Raw genomic sequence first — 26,839 nt, 5'->3', positions numbered from 1 at the left:
TTAAGCTGATACATATAAAAGAGCACTCAGCAATAAGAAAAGGGCTATTCCTTGCTAGTAAAAAAAATGTATGAGAGCTCATTTAACACAATAGTAGCTTTAAACAAGCTAATTTATGATTTCCTAATAAATCTTCTTTTAATATGTTTAAACTGTACGTTTGAAGTTCTCTGAAGTTACCTTTACCTTTACCTTTCAAAACAAAAGCTACTGGTCATTTAAGCAGCACCTTGCCACAAATTATAATCAAAATAAAGCAATACTTCATGACTTAAAACCTGGAATCACATGACCAGACACTTTGTATTAAAGCATAGAGGTTTCTTAAATCTCATTTATTTAGGGACGCAATCTGAAATTAAATTGGTCAAGGTATTTCAATCAATAAAGCCTAATTACTCACATTAGCCTTAAAATATTGGCTCCTTGTTATGAATTGATTAACTCTCTGCAGCAAATAAAGATTAACAAGTTAGTATAATAAACTGGATGTCTGTAGTATCACACATAAAGAAACATCACCCTTGATTTTGATAATTTGAACAGCCACCCAGTCTGTTAATTTAAGTTCTCAAATCCAAAATTAAGAAGTTGCAATATCAGAAAAAACAACTCTTTCAATCCACAAATGAGAAAAGACAACATTTAATTCACATAAATCAGTATATGTTCATCAAAGAAACTCAAACCAACATCCTTATAGAAAAGTCATAGCCATGACAAGACTACAAAAGGTTAAAACACTGATAGTGTAGAACACCGAAATAACTCAGAAGATATTTTTAAAGAAGTAAATTAAAGTACATGCAATACAAAAGAAAATTTGTTGGTATTTTACCTCATCCCTACTGTCACACAACAGCTTTCATCTCTGATATTTACTCTTGCTTTTACATTTCTTTTACTTCTTAAATTTTTACAAAGGAATTTAGAGTCATACGGTCATAAAGCACAGAAGCATACCCTTCGTTACCATTCATCTGAACCGACTAGATATCCTAAATTGATCTAGTCCTATTTGCCTGCATTTGGCCCATATCCCTCTAAACCCCTCCTATTCATGTACCCATCCAGATGCCTTTTAAATGTTGTAATTGTACCAGCCTCCACCACCACTTCTGGCAGCTCATTCATTATGTGCACTACCCTCTGTGTAATAAAATTGCCCCCCAGGCTCCTTTTAAATCTTTCCCCTCTCACCTTAAATGTAGGCTCTCTAGTTTAGGATTCTCATATCTTGGGAAAAAGACCTTGGCTATTCACCCTTTCCATGTCCCCCATTATTTAAGAATCTCTATAAGATCACCCCTCTGCCTCCTACGCTCCAGGGAAAATAGTGCCAGCCCATTCAGCCTCTACCTATAGCTCAATCCCTCCAATCCCAGCAACATCCTTGTGAATCTTTTCTGAAACATTTTGAGTTTAATAATATTGTTCCTACAGCGGGGAGACCAGATTTGGTTGCAGTATTTCAAAAGTGGCCTCACTAAAGCCCTCTGAAGCTGTATCATGACTTCCCAACTCCTTTACTCAATTTACTGACAATAAAGGCAAGCATACCAAATGCCTTCTTCACTATCGTGCCTATCTGTGATTCCACTTTCAAGGAACCTTGCACCTGCACCACTAGGTCCCTTTGTTTGGCAAAACTCCCCAGTATCCTACCATTGACTGTTTAGCTACTGTCCTGGTTTGCCTTACCAAACTGCAACACCTCACAGTTATCTAAATTAAATTCCTTCTATCCCTCCTCTGCTCATCACCACATCTGATCAAGGTCATGTTGTACTCTGAGATAACCTTTTTCGCGGTACACTACACCACCAATTTTGGTGTTTTCTGCAAACTTACTAACCATACCTCCTATATTCACATTGGAATCATTTACATAAATAACAAAAAGCAGTGGACCCAGCAGCAATCCTTGTGGTACACCTCTGCTCATAAACCTCCAATCCTAAAAAGAGCCCTCTACCACCACCGTTTGCCTCCTACCTTCAAGCAGATTTTGTATCCAGTTGGCTAGCACCCCACTGGTTTCTATGTGGTCGTATCTTGCTAACCAGTCTATAATGTGGAACCCTGCTGAATACCTTGCTGAAGCCCATATAGGCAATGCCTACCACTGTGTCTTTATCAATTTTTTTTAATCGTCTCCTCAAACAACTCAATCAGGCTAGTGAGATGCAATTTTCCACGTACAAAGCCATCTTGACTGCTCCTAATTATTCCTTGCCTTTCCAAATGCCTGTAAACCCTATTTTTAGGATTTCCTCCAATAGCTTACCCCCCAACTGATGTCAGGCTCACCTGTCTATAGTTCCCTGGCTCTTCCTTACCACCCTTCTTAAATGGTGACACCACATTAGCCAGTCTCCCAATGCTCTGGTACCTCACCCGTGGCTGTCGATGGTACAAATATCTCAGCAAGGGCCTCAACAATCTCTTCCCTAGCTTCCCACAAAGTTTTGGGATACATTTGATCAGGTCTTGGGGGTGTATCTAATTTTATGTGTTCTAAGACCTCTTGCATCTCCTCTTCTGTAACATAGGCATTTTTCATGATAACACTATTTATTTCCACAAGTCCCCTAGCTTTCATGTCCTTCACAGTAAATACCGAAGTGAAACGTTCATTTAGTATCTCACCCATATCCTATGGTTCCACATCTTGAGTGCCTCATTGATCTTTAAGGGGCCCTAGTCTCTTCCTGGTTACTCTTTTGCCTTTTAATGCAAATGTAAATTATTTTTGGCTTCTTTTTAACTCTACTTGTCAAAGCTATCGCATGTCTCCCTTTAGCACTCTTTACTTTCCTCTTAATTACACTCCTATTGCCCTTATACTCCTCTAGGTATTTACCTGATCCCAGCTGTTAATACGTGAAATAGGCTTCCTTCATATTCTTGACCAGAGCCTCAAGTTCTCTAATCAACCAGTATTCCCTCCACCTACCAGTTTTGCCCTTCACCCTAACAGGTACAGATCTTTGACCTCTCATTGTGTGATTTTTGAAGGTGTCCTCTTTTCTGTTTGTCCCTTTTCCTGCAAACAGTCTCCCAAATCAGCTTTTCAAAGATCTTGCCTGATACCATCAAAATTGACCTTACTTCAATTTAGAACTTTAATTTTTAGATCAGGACTATCCTCTTCCTTAACTATTTTAAAACTAATAGAAATGTGGATCACTTGTCCCAAAGTGTGCCCCCACTGACATCTCAGCCATTTCTAACAAACTGCTTTATTGTCTTTGCTGCGGAGGGGTTAATTGTCTTGCTTCACTCCCAGTTTAGCGAATTACTCACTTTTACAGAAACTTTATTTCCTCCTGGACAAGTTGCCGCTACTTATTAGTGATTAATCTCATGTTCTTGTTTCCAAATTTCTTCCTCCCATGCTTTTACATCCCATGGCTTCTGTTATTTTCTCTTTTAAAATCCTTACTAGGCAAGTGTGATTGAAATATTTTAAACCTTGGCCAACTTCAACTTGGCTCCCTAGTGGTTTTAAACATAATCAGTAGAGGTTGAACTGGTCATTTTTGATCTTTGAACCAATTTGGGTTCGTTCTGAGCAAGTTCTCTTTTAGGATTGAACTGGTTGTCTTGGCCTTGTTCCCAGTGCAATGAATATGCCACCATTGTTGAATAGGTAGATAAAATGGTGCCAATACAATAAGCAAAATCCTATGCCAGACAACGCTGCAGATAGCATAGATGTTGAAAGGTCAAGAGTGATGAATTTTATCACTTGAGACTGACATTATAGTGATAATCCAAAAAGGTCAATCAGGCTGAGACTGGAAATGTCTACTTTGTTGCTTTAGGTACAATAACACCTCCTCAAAAGGGTTTCGATATCTCCAGGCACCAAATTAGGGCTGCCCTCAGCAACATCGTTCCTTATAATTACCAGTCGTATAGTGGACATGAGGCAAATCCAGCTGCTCTTAGTGGGGCAGCTTCATACTTTTGCTAATGGCTCAAGAGACCAATCCATGAAAAGCAGCATCTGCCAAAAGTATCACATATAAAATGATTATCAGGTGTTCATGTGGGTTGTTGTTTTTGGTGTTGGTGCCTTATGTGAAGCTGTTGTAGCCACTGCACCACATTGCAGTGGGTCCAGACTCACTTGTAGGCCAGACTACACGAGGATGCAGATTTCTTTTCCTAAAGTAAACATGATGGGTTTTCATGTGGTTGCCATTAGGTCAGCTTCCTTTAATTCCAAATTTTTATTTATTTAAATTTAACCATCAGTTATGGTGAGACTTGAACCTACATCACCAGAACAATTGCCAGGGGTTCTGGATTACTAGCCCGGTGAAATCACCACTATGTCACAGCCTCCCAGTTGAGGGCAGTATGGCAGGGCAGTGGTTAGAACTGCAGTCTTACAGCACCAGGGACCTGGGTTTGATTCCACCCTCAGGTGCTTATCTGTATAGAATTTGCATAATCTCCCTATGTCTCGATGAGTTTCCCCCAGGGTGCTCCAGTTTCCTCGCATAGTCCAAAGATGTGCAGGTTATGCGGTTTGGCCATGCTGAATTGTCCATAGTGTCGGGGGATTGCAGAGTAGGTAGAGTAGCGATCAGAAAAGCAGGGATACAGGATTTGGGTGAGGGAGATGGGGCTGGGTGGATGATCTTCAGAGGGATTTTGTGGCCTTGATGAGCCAAATGGCCTGCTTCCAGAGCGTTGGGACTGTAAGATTATTGATTGGTTGGAATGTTGGCTCTGATTGTCCAAGCTTTTGACATGGCAAAAGCAACAGCAGGCTATGGGAGTTAGCAGTTGGGCTTCCCTCATTTCCAAAAAATTCAAAAAATGGCATTAGAATTGAACATATTCCTTTTGTTTGCAAGGAATGGGCTTCTGAAATGAATGTATGTTGCTTCTAGCAAGTGAAAAGAGCCACATTATAATTTTATGATTGTCACTGTAGCTCTTAGCACACTCAAGATTGTCCAGTATGTCCAATCAGTAGGCCCACTGAAGTTAATTTGCCAACTAATCAGTATTTTTTTCTCTTATAAATTGTTGGGACCATTTCAAATTTGGAGTTCTTGTGTTTGCCCCGATACATACAAGAAGGAAAAAGTTCAGGAGTGTGTTTTATTTCAGCAATATTCAGTGTTTAAATTGGTTACCAATGGGAAGATATCCTTCCTACAAATGCCTAGTGCAGAGTGCAACTGGGACCTATCATATAAATGACAAATGACTCCTGACATTGATGGGGAGTGACTGATCTCTCTCTACTGCTCTCCCCGTTTACATTTGCCATACCACTGCACATCCATGGATTTGCTGAGCTGGTGCTCAAAATCTAAAGCTCAGAGCATTGAGGAGTGTGAACACGTAGGGTGGGAGCTTCACATGGTATTAGGTACAACAGCAACTTGCCCTTGCATGGCAATCTTGATGTAATGAAAATGTCACTGTTTGCCAGAGTCACCTTTTCAGGGCTTTGCAATGCGTTGATGCAGCCTGGTATTCCCAGTGCAGCGTCTGTAATCTGAACCAATTATCTTTGGTTAGATTTGTCAGACCTGAAAGTGCCTTTAGTTCACCGTCTATGGTAAAGCTGCTTGTTTAGGTTAGAGACGGTAAGTAGTAGGTGCTGATGGTGATATGTGCTCTTGAACAGCGGATGACCCTCCTGAGGTACTATTTTCTTTAAGTGTAATAAGAACCTGTAATTACTTTGCACCTTATTCTCTACCATTCTACTCTGAGTCACAAACAATATAGGATGCAGATATTGCTGGCTGGACAAGCATTTATTGCCCATCCCTAATTGCCCTCCAGAAGATGATAGTGAGCTGCCTTATTGAAGTGCTGCCATCAGTATGTTGCTGGGTAGGCAACTGTTCTTTTTCACTGAACATAGAAATCTCCTTTTACCCACTTACTGAATTTGACCCTATTGCCAGGCGATACATTCTCCTGGCCCTCAGTACTGCCCTTCAATGTTAGAATAGGTTACTTGCTCAACCCTCCCTCCTTTGTTGGAACTGTATCTATAACAAAAGCTGAATGCTACCATTGACTTGTTATGAATACTGTCACCCGCAAGCATGTGAGAGTGAAATGAGAGGGGAGTGAGGAAATGAGGGTAGTGAAGGTAAGAGTCTGCGGATGCAAGGCTCAGCATTTCGGTCCATTCTATCCAAAGTGGAGGATAACGTGGGGGAGGCGAATACAACCAGGCAGATCACAGAGCTGAGGTTCTCAGGCACTTCAAATAAACCATAGCCAAAGCAGGAAGCGGGATTTAAACAGAGTCGAGGCTGAGGAAAGGATGCAGGCAGGCTAGAGGCAGCACTGCAGCTTTTGAGAGGCTTGTGGCAAACGGTCAGAGGGAGTCCGTGCAAGTTTGTTCTTTGCTGGGTTTGCAGCTATAATTCTACCGAAGGTAGGACAAACTGTGGAACCTGTGTTTCTCGGATGCAAGAGCGGATGGAACTCAGGGCAACGCTTCACCTCAAAGTCCTGTTGTTCTGGAAACTTTTAATTTCCCTGGAAGGTGAGAGGAATGTTTGCAAACTTTGTTCTAACTTTCACCTCTGAAGTGACATAGTTACTGCCATTTCAGACGCGTTTCGAAGTTAGATAAACTCCTGGGAGCTTTAAAACAAAACAAGCAACTCTTTTTGTTTGAAATATTTAGATGTGCAGTTGCTATATACAGAAGGCTATGGGTCAAGTGCTGGGAAATTGGATTAGAATAATTAGGAAGGAGATCTGAAAGAATTAAGAATTCCGGAGAACGGCCACTCGACCCGAAAGGTTAAGTCTGATTTCTCTCCGCAGATGCTGCCAGACCTGCTGAGCTTTTCCAGCAATTTCTGTTTTTGTTCCTGATTTACAGCATCCGCAGCTCTTTCGGTTTTTATTTACAATAATTAGATGGTTGTTTTTGACCGATGGGCCGAAGCACCTTTGTGCTGCAGATCTGTGTGACTCTATATATTCAGGTTACATAAGAAAAACACATTTTAAATCTATATATGCAAATGTTATAATGCTTTCCCTTGCTATTTGTGTCAAATGATACTCATTTAACGTTATAATGTTAACAAATTTACAAACTGCATCTCATTCTAGCTGGGCTCCACGTAAATTATTGTTGTATTTTAGAAATCCAACTCATGTTTATTGTCAGCGATTTAGTTTTGTTCATAATTTTCATTTAAAAAAAGACATTCATCTTTAAAAATCTTCAGTTTGACAGGGAACTAGAACCATGAACTCATTTAGCGTCAGGATGTGAATTTAAGAAACAATGGGAATTCATTTGCACAGAGATGAACCTGCCCTTTTAACACGATCAATCTGCTGTAGGTCTGTCTCTGCCCCACCCACTCCCCCGCCTCTATTCCGCAGTCTGCTTTTTAAAGGGTTGGTTCACTGGGTGAGATAAAAGTTGTCCAGACACACGCATACACAAATCTAGTCCGTGTCAACAAATCTCGGATTTCATAAATATTGCTGTGAAGCTGCTGGAAAAGCGCCTTAAGCTGCAAATCATTGTGATGAGGGTGGGATAGTTTGGAAGATGTGCATTGTGCGCCTTTGATTCGTAACTACAATAGCGTCTAGCCACAGAACTTTATGAAAGGGCATGGCCGGTGTAACAGGTCCGCTTGAATCAGCTTCTGTTTCAAAATGATCATCCCGACACAACAAATTCCAAACACACGCATACAGACGCGAACAGGAGCCCAAACAAACCTGCTATCTCTGTAATTAAGTCAATTTACATTTCAAAAAGAACGTTATTTTGTTGAATTTCCTTTGCACTTTTTGAAACTAGTTACACGTTCAGTCAGAATTTAATTGCAGCACCTTCTTTAATCGCCCCCTCTATACTATTTGTTAGCAACCTTATGAATTCATATTTTCCTCTGATCTCTATAAGGTGGAGTCCCATTACTTTCGTGTTCTGTAGCTGGCTTGGTTCTAGTAGCACAGTGTCTAAATGCATAGGAAGGATTTGACCTCTCAGACCTCAGGTCTCTCACTTGTTTTGGCAGTAGGTTGCAAAAATTTACCCCAGCACAATCTGGAAAGTGAAAAGAGTGGCTAGGTAGACCCCACACCCCTCCCTACACAGTCCTGGTGGAGAATGATCAAAGATGTTGAGCCTGTTCGTCTTTTCATGAGTAACTATGACATTATGTAGCACCCAATGAAACACACTCCAAACCTTGAAGCTAAGCTGAAAAAGGCAACATTAGTATTAAGAATGAATCAGGCAGAGAAGTAGGTTTTAGGGATTGCATTACAGGAAAAGAGACATGGAGAGCTGTTTTGGAAGGAAATCCCAGACAATATGGCTGGGGCAGTTGAAAATATAGCTGGCAATTGGAAGAATGAAAATTGGGGTGTACAAGAGGCCAGAATTGGAAGAATGCAGAACTCTCAAAGAAAGCAGAGTAAAGGCACACTAATGAGCTGAATGGCCTCCTTCTATGTTGTCAATGACTCCAAATAGACATTTATCTGATTGGTATTGAGTTTATAATAGTGACTGGACTTCTAAAGTATGCGACTCAAAATATTTCGTTGGCATGTTGTCAAATGGAATTAGATCCAATAGTAGCTTTCAGAAGGGAACTCGATAAATGCAAAGAAAGACATCCATGTTGCTAGAAAGACCAGCAGGGCCAGAATGGCCCCTTGCTGTGCTGTATCATGCCACAATTAGTACACCTCCCTATCAAAGTCTCTGATTATCTCAGTGATATATGCAATGAATTCTGAAGCACACTGTAAGCAAATGAAATAACCATTTTATACCAGGAACATGGTATCAGTACAACCAGGTAATTTGTTAGATCCACCCAGGACGTTGGAAAAACTCTCTACTCTTCTCTGAAGTGTGCCATAGTTCGTTTTACAGCTATCAAGCAGAAATGTGGCATTAGCTTAATAACTTAGTGCATCAGCGAAACCTTGGTGTCTGTATCTAGTTCATTGCATATAGGCCTTTTATTTGCATAGTTTTCAATTGTGATCGGTAGTTTTAAATGAGATGCCAGTGGTTGGATTTATTAGAATTTGGGGATGCTGCTTAAATATCAGGGGTTTCCCACTGAAACTGGAAATGAGAACTTTTTGCTCTCAGGGGGTCATGAATCCGTTGAACTCTGTTCCACAGATAGTGGTGGACACATAGTCAATGAACATTTTTAAAGTAAAACTGGATAGATCTTTGGTGAACAAAAGACTAAGGTCACAGTGAGATCAACAATGATCTTACTGAATGGCAGCACAGGCCTGACCTCTCCTGCACGTTTGATTGGTCCTACTGTGTGCTGAGGTCAGGTGCTGTGTAAGATACAACCTGGGCCTTATTTTCATGTTCATCCATTCAACTTACTGAACTTTTGGTTCACTCAGATGGTGATACAGACTTTCATGGGACACTTGGCAAGGATTCTTGGTGCAAAATCAAAGAAGGCAGGATCAAGTTAGAGGACACTCATTCTATTTCATTCAATAAATTGCTTGTAAAATCTAACATGCATTAACATTCATGGTGATGATACACATGACAAGTCTTCATTCAAGGCCAGAGAATGATTCTTTGTAGAAGCCAGCTCTGTTGCTACGGAAACATGGCCAATGGAAAGCACAGTTCCATACACAGTACCATCTCAGTTGCAGTGGGGAGACATTCAGATGATGAAGAGTCATCTAGACTCGAAGTGTCAGCTTGCTGTCTCTCATGGCATACTGCCTGAGCTGCTGTAATCTCCAGCATTTTTCATTTTCAGTACAGATTGCATTGATAATAAGTTCTGGGTCTCTCCTTGACTGCAAGAGGACTTGTCTAAGCAGTTTAACAAGAACGGATGTGATGGACACCAACGGGAGAGGAAGGAGAGGGAAGGGACTGCAACTGCTTTGAAGAGGTTATTAATCATCCAGCTATGCAGGAAAACCTGAATTACTTTAAAAAGGATGCTTCTTAAACAGGAAACAGTTGAGATTCATATTAGAGATTTTTGTCGCAGGATCATTAATTATTTAGTTGCTAATACTGTCCCAAGGGAGAGGGATGGTAATATGCTGGCTTGAGAATTGCAGTTCATACTGGATTTTTATTCTTGCTAACATTGTGGAATGGTAAATGGTAATGAAATTTAGGAAACTTGATTAATTTTACACTATTACTTCAGCACTGGAGCCAACTTTGGCTGCTACTGCAACTTGGACTGAGAACTCTGAGTTCTTTAACCTGATTACCTGGGTCTACGTTATCTGGCGTGTAAACAACAAGACCACTTAATGATCATGATCTTGGTCCTGCTAATATGGATCAAGCAAACTGTTTAACTTACAGTGTAATTGCAGATCAAGGAGTATTAAATATAGAGGTAGAGATCTTAGATGGGCGATTAGAAATGAATATTTTTCTCATGGAGCTATGGAATGGCTGTCAGCAAGAATTAATTAATACCTAACTGGCAAAACAAACAGCAAAGAGCTGACTAAGATCTGTTTGTTAAATGCTCCGAAGTATAAAGATAGACCCTGATGCTGAAATATTCTGTTGGATGATAATGAAGGGATGGTGTGATGCAGCTGTTCAGAGGGAAGGGATGCAGGGATATGTGTATATGTATGTGCTGTGGTGACTTTCTTTAAGTAGCATCATGGCGTAAGGAGAAACTGCAGAGCCTTAGCCTGGAAATTTTGTCTATCGAAGATTAGCCACGCTGAGAAAAGCTTTGATTGTCCTTTGTGGACCATCAGTTGTGTCTAAATAATCTGAATGCAACATGATGCTAACTGCAACAAGCAGAAATGAATAGCCTAAAATGTAGGCCAATCCCATTAGTATTTCTAAGGAGGTTAAGCGCAATTATTAGGACTCATTAAGAAGGCCTCTACAATTACCAAACAATATGGAGTGTGACTGCTTGATGCTTTTCAGATGTGCTATGTGAATCTCCTAAAATCTATCTTATGACTGCTTTTCCTGTTTGTCATCCAATGTTAACCACAAGTTCCAGAATTACTATGATTGTACCTTTCTCACTTTGAGAGTAATTGTTGTTTTAATGTTGCCTTGTGATTTCTGTCCTGTTTTGGAATGCAGTGCTACACACACGCTTGGGAAACAATTTGCCTGTGGCACGAGTAAACAGCTATTACCGTACAAACTTTGCAGAAGAACCAATCTGTACAGGCTGTGGGGAAGAACCAAGTTCAGACTAAAAAGCAACCACTAACTGTGTTTGGCTGATTAATATGCTGCCATGTGTGGGATTTGGGTGTAATGGCAAGGAAGACCTCATTTTCAGTCTCAGGGTTGTACCTGTGTTATCTGAGATCAGCCTGGATGGAAAGATGCTTGCCGTGATTGTTATTGGGTGACTGAAATAGTGACTCCCCACACAATCCAATATCCCCAGAGACACTCAATGTCATGAACTGACATTTGGGGGAGTGCTATAGGTTGTAAAAACAAGAGATTTGCATGCATATAGCACCTTTCAGGATGTACTTTACAGCCAATGAAGTATTATTTATGAATCAAAGATGACTGTCATAATATAGGAAACACAGTAGTCAATGTGTACAAAGCAAGCTGCTGTAAACAGCAAAATTGTAATGACCTGAGAATTTGCATTTTGGCCTTAGCTGTGAGATATCTATTCGCTTGGACATGAGGGAGAATTTCCCTAATCTTCTACAACATGGTGCGGTCATTAGATGCTTTTTGCCCACCTAAGAAGGTAAATGATGCTATTGTTTAATCTGAGCGAAGACACCTCCAATAGTTTAGCACACCCTCAGTGCGACACTGAAATGTTTGCCTATAGTTTGTTCTCAAGATCCTAGAGGGGGATTTAGAATCATAGAATCTTTACAGTGTGGAAGCAGGCCATTTGGCCCATCGAGTCCACACTGATTCTCCAAAGAACATCCTGCTTCATTCTTGTAACCCTGCATTTCCCATGGCTAATGCACCTAGCCTGTATATCCCTGGAAACTATGGACAATTTAGCATGCTCAATCCATCTAACCTGCACATCTTTTGACTGTGGGAGGAAACTGGAGCACTTGCAGGAAACCCTCTCAGGCACGGGGAGAATGTGCAAACTCTGCGCAGACGGTTGCCCAAGGCTGGTCCCTGGCGCTGCAGACCAGCGATGCTAACCCATTGAGCCGCTGTACTTACCCTCACTCACTTCCTGACCTTCTGATTCTAAAGCGATTCCGAGCCTCTGCTGACACAGGTGAACTGTGTTTGGCATGATTAGTCGGAGGAGTTGAGAGAACAGAACATATAGAAAAATGGTATTGCTAGTTAAGGGAAGTGAACTGCAAAATAGAACACTGTCGTTAAATCCAAAGAATCATTTTAATGGTTCTTCCAGAAATGCTTTAATTCTCCCGTTTTTCTGCTCCTCCCTTGGAAATGGTGCTTGTGTTTACAGCTGTTACTTTGTTCTGGTACATTTTTCGGAAATTCATGTATCAGCTGTGGGTCAAAAGTTAGACATATGTATCATTTTGCCAGGCACAGCCCTCAGTCAAGGAGCATGAAATGAGGAATCAGGCCTTAGTATTGCTTTCCAACATCCGACTGACCCTTTGATCCCATGAAAAGCAGGATCTAATTTTACACCTTTGATCTTAAAGAAAAGCCAGCTTTAATGGTCTCAGGTTTTTGACACTATAGCTTTTTGAGCTGTCTTGTGGGTTGAGTTGACCTATTTTTCTTGTGTTGGATGCCGTAGAGAAGCTATTAGGATGACATTTATGTCTGTAAACTCCTGGGCTCAAATAAGGGCAATTTTGTTAGGCTTGCAGATGTTAATTTTATTTTCAAATGGAAGTCGATCTGCTTATGGCTACCAATATGGTAATGCAGACATGGCTACCTTGACACAGGACTGTCATGCCGCAGAAGGCCATTCAACCCATTATGTCTGCACCATTATCTACCCCATTAAAATCCCTTCAATTTGCCACAGGAACTTTACGCAATGCTGAGCCATCCCAAGTGGTGATTGGCAAAAAGGGGTCAACTGATAACTTCATACATCTCGTAATGCCAACCACTAAGGGAGCACAGATTGGGCAATTGTACTTCTGCATTTTCAGGAAGACCACTTTTTGATTGAGATTTACCACACCTTAAATAAAGTCAAAATGTAGCACAAGTTGGTGTGTGATCAAGTGTTGCAGTCCAGGGAGTTGTCAGGTTTGGTTCCTGGTCCTCAGTGAGGCTAACAATGCAGCTTAGCATGGCAATTGCTGACTACAGGTTAGAAGTACACGTGCAAACAGTTATTAAAATCCTTTCACGGGGCGGCCAGCGTTTATTGCCCATCCCTCTTTGCCCTTGAGAAGGCGGTGCTGAGCTGCCATCTTAAACCACTGCCATCCATGTGTTGCAGATTCTTATGGAGGGAATTTCACGATTTTGACCCAGCGACAGTGAAGGAATGCCGATATAGTTCCCAAGGCAGGAAGGTGTGTGGCTAGGAGAGATATTTGCCAAATGTTGGTGTCCTCATGTATCTACTGCCTGTGCCTCACTAGGTGGTAGAGGTCTCATGTTTGCAAAGTGCTGTTGAAGGAACTTAGTGAATTGCTGCTCTGCACCTTATAGTTGATACATACTGAGGATGCTTGATTGATCACTACGTAAGTGGATATGGCGGTCCCATTAGTCCTTAGATATATTCTGATTTCTAAATGGATTACCAAGGAACTGAGTATCAATCAGCAGTAATAAAGCTGCAGACCTGGACTAGACATGTGAAAATGAATTGATATTTTGATCCTTGACCTTAGCCAGAAACACCTGGTGGAACACACGTGTGCATTGATATCTGATAAGACTTGACCAATGGGCAATCACAGTCGAGGCTTGCAAATCAGGAAGTGCCAATTTGGACAAAGTACCAGAAAGTAATGTTGTCACTTGGCTACAGGAGTCACAATTGGGTTATTTTCATTCATTGGGGCATCTGCTACTCCTGACAATAATAGTTTGTATTCATATGGCATAGCAAAACATCTCAGGACATATGATAAGAGGTTTTTCAAACAAAAATTGGCAGAGCCATGTATGGAGATATTTTGTAAGATCATCAAAAAGAGGAAGGTTTCACAAAAAATCTTATAAGAGGAAAGAGAGGTGCACAGGATTAGGGAGGGGATTCCAGGATTTCAGGCTTTTATAGTGAAGGTGCAATCTGTGCTAAAGCCTATGTGAAATTGTTCACACACAGTATGGGTCTGATGATCCTTGGAGGCCTTTTCTGTCATATATAGCCAGCTTACACTAACTCTCATCTTGCTCCTTGATTCCTCCTTAGCCTCACTCGCTAACAATAATTAAGAAATGCCAGTGAATCACATGAGAAATTGATTTAAAAAAAACTCACAACGTAAAGTAAGATTAATGATGCTTCATTATCTCTGCCTGTCTACATCTTCAAAGTAAAACCACTGCAGTTCTAGATAACATTTCTTTGCTCATTGTGGGTAAATAGAGCTGGGACATAGAGCAACCATGATCGAACTAAACAAGGAACAAAGCTCAACAGCCTTCTGTTGAACCACAGTCACTTTAGTCTCTTTGATCATCATTCAAAAACAAAGCTGGGAGAAAAAAGTAACAAAACGCTCTACTTATAGAACAGAAAATATGTAGCAATAAACAAATGGGCATAGAGAGCGGAACAAAAGGAGCTGCTGTATGTGAGGGACTTGCCTATGAAAAGCACAAAGTTAATCCAAATAACGCCACTTAGTCTGAGCTGATCACAGCCAGGATGGCTGGAGAAACTCCAGGCAATTTCAGTACCTTGCACTGGGAGGAAATGCTAGTCGAGATTCCTATTCCTGATTGTTTTCCTTTATCCATGCGGGTATAATCCATGTTGAGAAATTGCAACTGGCAGGAGTCTGTTTTTGCTTTTACAACAGTACTTGTGCAAGTAGAGCTGAACAAACAGGAGAAGTGCTGCATGGCCTCTTAGCAATGATGGTGTTCAAATCTCTCACTTTGACAAGTTGCAAACCTGAATTCAGTGATTTGGTACCTTCTGGACTGGCACGAGGGAAGGAAAATAACAATGGAAATAAGTGGGTTGTTGTGAATATCCAACTGCTCCAAGCATTCATATCCATTAAGGAAGGGAAATTCTCACGTCTGCCTTGTCTGTGCAGTGGTTCCCATAGGATAATTGAGATGGGGCAATGAATACTGCTTTAGCTAAGATAAAGAACAATAATTCGCTTGTTGCTGGCACCAGGAGAATGTGATACACAAGAATGCTGGCACTGAGTTAGAAAATCCACGGTTTAAGCAACAATGTCTTTTGCTCTGATAACCTGTTGCAGACATGCTTTAAATATATTTTTGCCAGGAGCTTTCCATGAGAGATTCACCCATTACATAGGAGCAAAGTTTGGCATCAGTGACATACAGAATAAACGCCTTGTGTAGCCTCCCATACAAAGGCGCCAATGACAATGTCTGAACACAAACACTCTTTCAGAGCCTAGCAAAATAAAGCAGAAATTCTGACAAATCTTGATCGTTGTTATTTAAAATGAACTGGCTCTTTTGCCAGCCCACGGGCTCCAAGCTTACATTCTCTGATTTCCTGTCTGATTTTCACATTAACCTACATCCCCCTTCCTCCAGTGAAGTGTCGGAATGTGGAAACAGTCGTTGATAAACAGAGATGCGGCGCAATCGCCATTCTTGTTCCGGACGTCTGAGGCTGGTCTCAGAACTACAGGAAATTCCAAAAAAAGTCAGCACCGGATTAGTGAAGAGAATGAGGCCCCTTTTAGCCAGACCTTTCATCTGCTAGAAATTCCATTGATGGAGTGGGAGAACCTGAGAAAGACTTAGTCTAGAAAATCAATGGTGCCAGGCCTGTGACTCACATGTGAGGTGGTGCCAAGGCTTTCAGTAAGGCTTTTGTTTTGGGTAGGTGGTTCAGAGCCCACCATATCGGTAAATGTGTCCATGAAACTGGTATTAGCATCTTGGTAAATGCAAACAAAGATACCACCTACCTGTTTGAAGCTAGCTGTGCAAAACCAGATTTTCCCACCATCAGTATGAGACCAGCTCTATTTACGAAAACTCAGGCCTGCTTACAGCTTAACCAGCAGTGATCCTTCTGAAGGATTTGAGGACATTGTTACCGAAATTGTAAACGTGTGAAAATTACTTGCACAATTGTGGAGTTTGACGAGGCTGCAGCTGGTCTCTTCCCTGCTGCCTGCTGGCCCTCAACATCCCCTGCCTCCTGAGCACCACGTCTCGAACTGTCCCCTTGCATTCTTCCCTCAAATCACAATTGCACCTTGAGACAATAAAGACTGCAGATGCAGGAAGCTAGAGTCTATGGGTGTGAGGCTGGAAAAGCATAGCAGGTCAGACCACATCTGAGAAGCAGGTAAGTCATTGTTTTGGGCTGATACCCTTTGTCAGCACTGAAGCTTTTCCAGTCTCACAATTGCACCTAGTTTGTAACAATAGGAAACTTAGAAATAGTGCATACAAGTCCTTTTAAATAGATCGTGAATAGCTGGGGCCCAAGCACCAATCCTTGTGGTACACCACTTTCCAGCTGGAAATAGACACATTTATTCCCAGTCTGTTTCCAGTCTGTCACCAATTCTCAATCCACATCAATATATTATACCATTCCCACATGCTTCAATTTTGCCCACTAGCCCCTTACATGGGGCTTTATCAAAAGGCTCCTTGAAATCCAAGTACACCACAAAAGGTTTACCCATATCAATTCTACCCGTTACATCCTCAGAAAAACTCCAGAAGGTTAACTAAGCTTGGTTTCCCTTTCACGAACCAATGCTCAATTTGTCTAATACTGTTAATATTTTCCAAATGTTCTGCTTCATGTCTTTTTTAACAGACTCTAGCATTTCCCCAGTACTGAACCTGGGCCCCTGGCACTGGGTGGCAGCAGTGCTAACCACTGAGCCACTGTGCCACCCATTCTAGTTCTGGAGTTCTCTTCTAAGCAACTTGAGTATCTTTTCATGAGCTTGGATGTTTTGGAGGGTGCTAAACTGGCAGCACATTTTTGCTCTAACTCAACATGAACGTACTGTCTGATCTCTTGGGTTGTTTTGTCTTTCTGTGATAATTGGGCTCCTGTAGTGTTTGTTAGCTACCCTTATTCCCTAATGCACTCATCTGTTTGCTTCAAACTTTATTCCAAAGCTGTACTGCAATCAAAAATGCATGTATTAAACTTCAGACACCTCCAATTATCACTGACAGAATAAATCTGAAGAGAAACTAAAACCATCGTCTTGCCTTAATGCAAACATCATAGAAATATAAATCAAACTTAAAGCTGTGTGTCATTCTATCAATTCTGCAATGCAAATTTATAAATTATAACAGTTTCATCACACTCTTGTTTCTGAGTCAAAAAGTGAAGGATGCAAGTCCTGCTCCCAAAACATGAGCCCCAAAATCTAGGCAAGTTCTCCAGCATTTTACTGCAGGAGTGCTGCTCTCTCATCAGAGCAATATTTCAAGTAAAACTCAAGCTGAGTTTCCAGCTAATCTCTTGGGTGGATGTAAGGGATGTCAATACATGGAGATCCCTTGGTGCCCTGGCAATCTTTATTACTCATTCAACTACAGCTGGTTGTCCTGAGGTCAGCTTACTCCGATGTTGCTCTGCTTTTGTGAAGTTGGATGTCACCAGGTATTGCCATCTTATACCTGTGCAGGGTTTAGGAAGTTGCAGATTCTTTTGCACCACCACCCAGCACTTCCTGTGGTTGGTGATCTAACAGGTCACCACTCCAGATGGAATATTGAGAAGTCCCAACTGTGATGACCTGCACTATACAGTTCTGGTGATTATATTGAATGCTCATGGTTAACTCTACAATTTTAAAACCCCTTGCTGATAAATTATCCAGTGAGGGAGTCAATATGACTTTCTTGTAAACTGATGCAGCTTAACAGTTTCATTGTGTAGAAGCTCAGAATTATCTCTTAACACTTTCCCAGTGTAAAATAAACATACCCCTGGAGCAGATGTGTCAAGATTTTTGTTATTATATTAAGTACAAAGGACTCTGTTGCAGCATGACATTGCAGTGAGTCATACTGGAACTTGGCAGCATTGAGCATGATGTCCGGCCTTGGGCAGAAATGATCAGAATAACAAGATCTCCGCGTACGTGGTGTACAGTTTAGAAAGGTTTCCTGTTTTGGTAACTCTGGGAGGGAAACAATGTGGATATTTGTCATCCTTTTTGTCTGAGTGTGGCCTTGCTCAGGAAAGTTTTTATTCAACAGCACAGTCCCTGCTCTCGTAGGCGCGCTGGGCAACACATTGGTCATGTTCCAAAACCCTTAAGTCCTTCCACATCAGAACATCATCAGTGACCAACAGGCTAAAGTCGGCCCATGGTGGGTTTGAGACAATTGCGGAATGAATTAAATTCAGTAAGAGCTGGATTTAAATTCCCAGTGACCCAGAGGAATTTGCTGTCCATCTATATAAGGGACAGCAGGCCTTCTGGTGGAACGCTTTCTGCTTTTGGCAACCAATTTCCATCTAGTCCTCCTCGATTAAATGTAGAGGAAACCAACCCTTCACATATCAGGCACTCCAAATAAGATGCAATACAGCTTAGGTTCAAAAGAAGTAAGGCCTTTTGTGGTGCTTAATATGGGATGTGGAGGTGTTGGTATTAGACTGGAGTGGACAAAGGTAGAAGTTACATGACACCAGTTTGTAGGCCAACAGGTTTATTTGAAATCACCAGCTTTTGTAGCACTGACCTTTTGTCAGGGCAGGTGACTTCACCTAATGAAGGAGCAGCACTCGAAAGGCTTGTGATTTCAAATAAACCTATTGGACTATAACTTGCTGTGGTGTAATTTCTGACTTAAGACAGGAGACCTGGGTTCAAGACCCACCTGCTCCTGAGGTGTGTGACAGCATCGCCAAACACGTTGTTTAGGAAAATATTTTAGGTGCGAATAAAAGCTTATTTTCACTGTTAACTCAAGCAGTCCCTTGTAGGGTGGGTGTAAGGTGCTGAATGCCAGAGGGTCAGGTGGCGTGGAGAAAAGTGAAAACTAATTTATCAAAAATGTCATGCAAAAGATACATTATTGATGCCCGCAGAAAGCGGTGAAGATAAAATTGTTTGAGGTTCTCCAGAAAAAGACTTCACACAAAGCCCACACAGGCTGGAAGATTTGAGATGAGTTGGCTGGTTTCAGCTTACTCATTGGGTTGCAGATACTAACGGTAAAGAAGGTGCTGTTATGGCTTTGTATGGGAGGGGATGCCCCTGTGTTAGACAGCACAGTCCAGTACTCTTCTGTGATGTCCTTGAAATTGTGGAGCTCAGGACTGTGCATGAGGATATCCATTTCCCTGAGGTACTGGACTGATTCTGGAGGCTTGAAAATGGAAGGCCAACGCCAGTCAACATCTTTGTTTAAAAAATAAATCGTGGCATGTTTTCTGGCAAGCTATTTATTGCCTGCCCCTAAACTAAGAGGCTTCCATGGTCACTTTAGAGCAAACCCATATGGTATGGGACTGAAGTCACATCTGCAGTCTTACTGCTTTAAGAGTGCTGTTGCTTTAAGAAATGAATCTGATAAGTTTCGGATTGAAAGTACATGACTAGCTGCCAAGTGCCATCCAGCAGGAGTACTTTGGAAGCAGATTGCAACACTGTTATCTGGGGGTTCTTGTGGTGCATAGAATTATATATTAGGTCCAGAGTGCCAAAAGTGCTGTAATGCCTACACTAGTCTCACTTTCCCATACTAGGCCCACTGCCTCGTATGTTGTGACACTTTGAGTGGTTATCCAAGTACTTTTTAAATGTTGTGAGGTTTATTGCTTCTACCACATTCCCAGGCCATGGATTCCAAACCCTGACCACCCTCTGGGTGAAAATATTTACCCTCAAATCCTTTCGAAACCTCCTGCTTTTACATTAAAATTATGCCCCCTTGCTATTGACGCTTAAACTAAGGGTAATAGCTGCTTTCTATCCCGTCTGCCCATACCCCTCATAATCTTATACACCTCTATCAGGTCATCCTCCCGCAAGCGTCTCTGCTCCAACAAAAACAACCCCAGCTTATCTAGTCTCTCTTCAAACCTGAAATACTCTATTCCAGGCAACATCCTGGCGAATCTCCTTTGCGCCTGCTCCAATGCAGTGGCAGTGTCCCTCCACCTCTCAACAAGAAGATCCAGGTTCAAGTTCCACCTGAGGTGTGTCATTACATATCTGAACAAGTAGATTAACAACATCTACACAGTTACCTGTAACTGCAGTTTGCAATCTGCACTGTTAAATAAGTCTCTGAGATTTTCAAATAGATTGAATTCATGCCAGTGACCACTAACAATGAGAATTATAATAAGTGAAGTTTTGTTCTATGGTGGGTGTGTCCAGAACCGGGGGTCACAGTATGAGGCAAGCAAAGAGTGGTGAACCTTTGGAATTCATTACCACAGAAAACAGTTGATGCCAAAACATTGAATGTATTCAAGAGGTGACTAGATATAGCACTTGGAGTGAATGGAATCGGAGGTTATGGGGAGAAAGCCGGATTAGGCTCTTGAGTTGGATGATGTCATGATTGTGAAGAATGGCAGAGCAAGCTCGAAGGCTGAATGGCCTCCTCTAGCACCTATCTTCTATGTTTCAATCTAAGTGCAGTAACAAGCGAATTGAGTCTTCCTGACCGCTTCAGGGCCATTTTACTGATATTTTTAGAAGTTGAAATTGAATTAATTTCTCAATCTTTTTGATTTGATTTATTATTGTCACATGTACCTAGGTACAGTGAAAAGTTTTGCTTTGCATGCAGTACAGGCAGATCATACCAAAGTGCATTAGGGTAATAGAACAGAATGAAGAATACAATATTATGACTACAGAGAAGGTGCACAAAGAGTGAGATCGACATTAAATTTTGAAGTGGAGATGTCCATTCCAAAGTATAACAGCTGGGAAGAAGCTGTTTTTGAATTTTTTGATATGTGTGTTTAAGCTTTTGTGTCTTCTGTCCAACGGAAGAGGGATTCAAACACGTTTTCCTTTTATTTCTATCAAACCAATTACCACTATGTTGCCAAACCTGGTAGGAACAGTCTTTTGTAATTTTAAGACTCATGAATGAACTAATCCAGTTTTGAGGCAGTTGTACTTCAACTATTCTAATAATGGAAATTTGTTCGTTAGGTTCCAGACTCCGACTTGATGAATCCCCACCTCTGATAATTGAACATCCAACTGACCTGGCTGTCTGCAAGGGAGAGCCTGCTACCTTGAACTGTCGGGCAGAAGGAAAGCCCCCACCTGTCATCGAATGGTACAGGAATGGTGAACGGGTGGAGACCATCAAGGATGACCCTCAGTCCCATCGTACTCTCCTGCCACACGGCTCTCTCTTCTTCTATCAGTTAAACCAGGGACGCAAAGGGAAATCTGATGAGGGCATATACACGTGTGTGGCACACAACCACCTGGGATATGTCGTAAGCAAGAATGCATCACTTTATGTGGCATGTGAGTGATCTGCTTCTTCACTTTGCATTTTTTTACATTTGGCAAATTGGGATCCCTTAAATGGATCGCAAGAACTGCAGACACTTTTTCCTTTAGATCGAATTTATTGACTAAACAGCCATACAGCTCAAACCATACCCCTCCCCAATGACAACTTAGCGCATCACTATTTATCTTTAATCAAGCCATGGAGACATGTTATAATGTACCTCTGGGATAGCTGGGATTAGAACCTTCTGGTCCACAAGACCCTTTTTTCAAAAATGTTAAATTAATTGTTCCTCCCTTAAATTTACCCAGTTATTTAATGGATTGAAATCAGTCAACAGCTCAGTCCTTGTGTTGAAAATCTGTAGCTATACTGAGAGGCATAAATGGCACAATTTTAAGCAGTGTGCAAGAACAGTGAAATCTTTGGACTTTTTTTGCCTTTTCTCCAGTTTAGAAGGTTTCTTCTCAGCTCATACTTTCATTTTCCATAGCCATTCTAAATCTAAATGAGTTATGGCCACTATCACTAAAATGCTCCCTGACAGATATGAGCTCAAACTGACTGGCTCTTTCCTGAATAGGAAGTGAAGATCTGCCTCCTGTCTTGGTGGGCTTTCATTGTACCATTAAAAAAGTTCTCCTTGATGCAATTTCAGATGTTTTGGGCTCTCCTTCCTTTGTACACTGAAAACTATTCCAGTTATTATTTGGTAGTTAACATCTCTTACTATGACTGCCTTTTTATTCTTACTCTTCTTTGAAATTTGCTTACACCTTGGACTGTTTGGGAGGCTAGAGTACACACCCAACAACATGTTTGTTCCTCTATATTTTTTAACTTCTACCCGTAAGGCCTCATTGGTGATCCTTCCACAAAATTGTCCCTCCTGTCTGTTATAATTGATTCTTTGATCAATATTGCACCCCTCTTTCCATCTATCCCTCTCTCTATCTTGTCCAAATACCAGGAATGTTGAACTACCAATTTTTCAGTTCAATATTGGTCCATGGTTGTGATATCTGACTCCCATGGGCCTTTCTGTTCCTCCAGCTCCTCTGTCTTATTCCTCAGGATCCTCATGTTAAAACATTGTCTATATAACCTTGCCAGCCTCCCTTCTTTCTTACCTAGCCTATGTTTCCTCTAAGTTCCAGACTCATTTTTAGCATTTTAACTTCTAATTCCACCTCATATTCACTCCCCTGTTAACTGCTCATCAGAATTCCATTCCCCGGCCTATCGGGGTTAAATCCATTCCGGTGACATTAGCAAACTTCCTGCAAGGAAGTTGTTCCCATTCCTGTTCAGGTGTAACCTGTCCAACATGTACAGTTCCAGTCTTTACCATAAATGGCCCCATGCCTCAGGAATCTAAACTCCTCCCTCCTGCACCATCCCTTCAGCCACGCATACATGTGCTTTATACTTCCATTCCTATACTCACCGCCACAAATGCCTCCAGGAGTATCCTGGATATTACCACCTTTAAAGCCCTGCTTTACAATTTACTATCTAACTCCCTAATGCCTGTTACCTTATCTCTCTTTTGTCACTTGTCTTTGGTTCCCACATAGACCGTGCCCTCTGACTGTTCACCATCCCCCTTTCAGAATGCTGTGTAGCCATTCACTCACATTGTTGACCCTGAAGGAAACAGAGCATCCTGCAGTTATGCCTACAGCCACAGAAATGTATGTCTATTCCCCTCACTAACAATCCCCCTACAATTCTTACCCTTTCATGCTTCTTCCTTCCCTCCCCCTCCAAACCACAGTGCAATGGCCTTGACTCTGCCTGGCCAGCTCATGAGAACCATTATTTGACCTTTCTCCAAGGTAAGAAAAACATTTTGAGAGTAGTGCTCAGAAAATTCCTTCACTACCTTACTTGTACCCTTCTCTTTATTGATCACTCATTTCCTCTCTGCCTGCACTTCCTTGTGTTACAGGGTGGCCATGTCCTGAAATGAACCTTTCAGCCTCGTGAATGCATCGTAGTGTTTTCAGCTGCTGGCCAAACTCCAAAACCTAGAGTTTGAGTAGCTCCAGCTGGAGGTACCTCTTGTATATGGTCATCCAAACGACCAGGAGCGTCTAGAAGTTATAAATTTGGGGTCCAGTGCAGTGCCACTGTCTCCTGCCTGCTCTGCCGATGCCCAAGGACAATTTACACATGGTGATGGTGGAGTCAGGCACTTGTTGGCCAGTGAGGGCACTTGAGTGGCCCATCAATGTTGCCAGTTGCCCTCAGGAATCTGGTAGCATTGTGGCCTCTTGTTGGGGTGCCTTCTGCCCGTCGCCCCTCTCCATCGCCATTTGCCCATTCTCCAGTATTGCCCCCTTCACCACCATCCCTCCACATGCTCACCCTGTCTCATTTACCCCTGCCATAAGTGCTCCCCTCCATCAACATCTCCGGCCCAAACATTCCACGTGTTGGAGCCTGCAGCCTGAGCCTGTCAAGAAACTCAAGTACCTCTTCTCAGAATGGAGAAAGATGGTATTTAATAGTGACATTCAAAATTAGGAACAGTCCTGCTAGAGGTGTAGAATCAGCCATCGGGATGCAGGCGCAGTGGCTCAGTGGTTAGTACTGCTGCCTCATCGTGCCAGGCACCTGGGTTTAATTCAACCTTTGTGTCACTGTCTATGTGGGTTTCCTCTCACAGTCCAAAGATGTTCAGGATTGACGATGGAAAATGCAAGGGTTACAGGGATAGGGTAGGGGATAGGATTGTGAAATACTCTTCGGAGGGTCGGTGTGGAATTGATGGGCCAAATGGCCTGCTTCCACACTGTAGGGATTCTCTGATTTAAGGTGATTATCAAAATAACCTGAGGTGATAGAAGGAAACAATTTGTGCGAAAATATGTTGTTGCGATCTGGGGAACATTGCCTGAAAGGTTGGAAGCTGACTCAATGGTAACTTTCAAAATAAAGCTGGATACGTACTCTAAGATTTGTGAAGAAATAGAGGGCACTTTGGACAAAGTTGGATAGCCCTGAGAGATGCCTCAGGTACAATGAGCTGAATGGCCTTCTTTTATGTTGTGTTACAGTCTTATTCTTGTCACCACAATTTAGTAAGAATGTGAAAAACTTTTGAGCTGGTGCAATGAAGTTTCACTGAGACTGATAGCAGGTCTGGGCATATTGCAGTGGTGCAGGGAGACTGGAATAGCTGGGATCGCTCTTTTTAAAGGTGGGAATGTCAAGGAAAGATTTAACAGAGCTGTTCAAATTTACAAGGGCATTTTGACCGTGAAAAAGATTTCCATTGACCAGAAGGTTGATTGTGAGGTGACTTAATTCAACAAAATTAGCAAAAGTACTAGAGGCAGAGAATTTATCTCACACACAGTGAGATGTTATGATCTGTTTTGCAGTACCTGACAGAGGGATAAAGGTAGAATCAGTACTGCCTTTGAAATGGAAATTAGAAAATGTTCATTAATAGAAAAGACTGCATGACAGTAAGAAGTGTGTGAGAGTGGTTAGTTTGTTCAAAACAGCTGCCTATGTAAAATGGGCTGAATGGTCACCTTTTGTGCTGTAACGTTCTAAAAGAATTAATCAGGAAATTTGCATATTAAAACACCAGTCGGTGCTGAGTCTGCTGATCGGTGAAGCAATGAGGATGAGTTGCTTTTACTACACCTGAGATAGGAAGAGGTTAAACAAAAATTAGGGCTTTTTCTTTTCCTAATTGACTGTCTCCAATTGATGAGTGTGTGAGAATAATTTACAGGAGAAGGAAAAATGTGTATCCTGTGATCATCCCCATTGCAATGAGCCTCAAGCACATACATTAGTTTGTTCTTTTCTGGCCTCTTTGATCAAACTTTTTCAGCTTTGCTTCAAAAAACCATACCCCAACTTTGATATAATTGCAGATTTCCTGCAGTGCCTACCTCTGCGGGCATTGTGATATCTGACTCAAAATGAAACATGTTCAACTCCTGCTTCAGATTCCAGTGAATCATTGTTCAGCCCATGATTTGGCAGTTCCACATATCCACTCTGCTCTGGGGGAAGGACCACTTTGAGCCTTGTCCTTGTAATAATTTTGAGGTTGTCTCTTTGCAGGTGCTGTCACAACCCTTTTGAACAGCACCATCGTTCACAACCTTAAAGCTTTCACGTTACCTCTTTCACTGTGTTATTTTCCTTCTGCAGGAATGTTTGGATTCACAGTGTGTTTATAGTTCTACACCTGCTCTCTGATGTCTCAGTCAAGTGTGTGTGCTTTGTGAATGAGTTGTGTCAGTCTCTTAGTGAGAAGGAGTTCTCACACCTTAGACTGACTTTGTATTTATCTGATATGCACACTTGCTTATTTTCCAGCAAGAACTTGTGAATAATGATCAAGAGTGACCATTCTATTGTACCTATAAGATCCAGGTGTTTAGCACAATTGTACAACGCCAGTACAGTAAAAGTTGAAAACCACGCCTTCCACATGAACTAGGATCCAATTTGAAATGCTCTTGTCCTGTCTGGCTTTCTTCTACTTTCAATTACAAATGATTTAGTAGGATAACTGTTTTAATGAGCTGGTTTCACTGTGCTAGTGTTCTGGGATTTTCTCCCTCAACAGTATTTACCTTTTAATTACATCTAATATATCGCATTACACAGAACATATAATGCAAAATCAGTCATTTTGCTGTTAGCTGCAATTCCAACAACTATCATCCCAACCCACTTCACCTACCCGCTAAAGTTTTATTTCTTTTCTCTCAGTTATTGAGGAACATAGGAACTGGAACTAACTGTTCAGTCCTCTGAGACCGTTCTGCCATTCAGTGAAATTAAGGCTGATCTGTGTCTTTACTCCATCTACCTACCTTGGCTCAATGTTCTGTAGTTTCAATGCACAATGCATAATATATTATTATCATTTTTTTTGGAATTTAGATTTTCCTTAAAATAGGGCAGATGGGTTTTGCTTAATCTTGTGAATGCGTATTTTATTTTCCAAAAGGTTAGGAGGCAATTTGAATAATGCGTTGAATGCATAATTTCTAAGAAGTTGTAAGATTTCAGCCAAGTACCTGGGAGAGCCCTGTGGTTTTAACACATAAACCGTTTATACTGTTTGGCTTATGATAGGCAGAATAAACACAAAAAGGCAATTAGTTTAGTTTTGACTTCAGAACAGAAGGTTAAAGTTTTAGTTAAGAAGAACCCAGAGTTTAGTTAAGAAGGGAAATTAGCAAGGAAACCAAATTATTCCTGATT

General features: G+C 41.5%; 1 protein-coding gene across 2 annotated transcripts in view; it reads left to right on the top strand.

Annotated features, from left to right (window-relative positions):
* Positions 1 to 26,839, top strand: part of robo4 (roundabout, axon guidance receptor, homolog 4 (Drosophila)) — a 157,701-nt gene that overhangs the window by 24,984 nt on the left and 105,878 nt on the right. Inside the window, exons 1-2 of one of the 2 annotated variants that reach the window (XM_048562406.2) lie at positions 6,106 to 6,535; positions 21,280 to 21,606. In XM_048562406.2, coding sequence (XP_048418363.2) covers positions 6,457 to 6,535; positions 21,280 to 21,606 — 406 coding nt within the window. In that variant the 5' untranslated portion in view covers positions 6,106 to 6,456. Of the gene's footprint in view, positions 1 to 6,105; positions 6,536 to 21,279; positions 21,607 to 26,839 lie in introns of those variants that run through there. The other variant, XM_048562405.2, reaches the window with a different exon arrangement.

This window comes from Stegostoma tigrinum, chromosome 32 (genome assembly GCF_030684315.1).
Source record: "Stegostoma tigrinum isolate sSteTig4 chromosome 32, sSteTig4.hap1, whole genome shotgun sequence".
NCBI classification, from domain to species: domain Eukaryota; kingdom Metazoa; phylum Chordata; class Chondrichthyes; order Orectolobiformes; family Stegostomatidae; genus Stegostoma; species Stegostoma tigrinum.
This window is presented reverse-complemented; position numbering and strand designations above follow the sequence as displayed.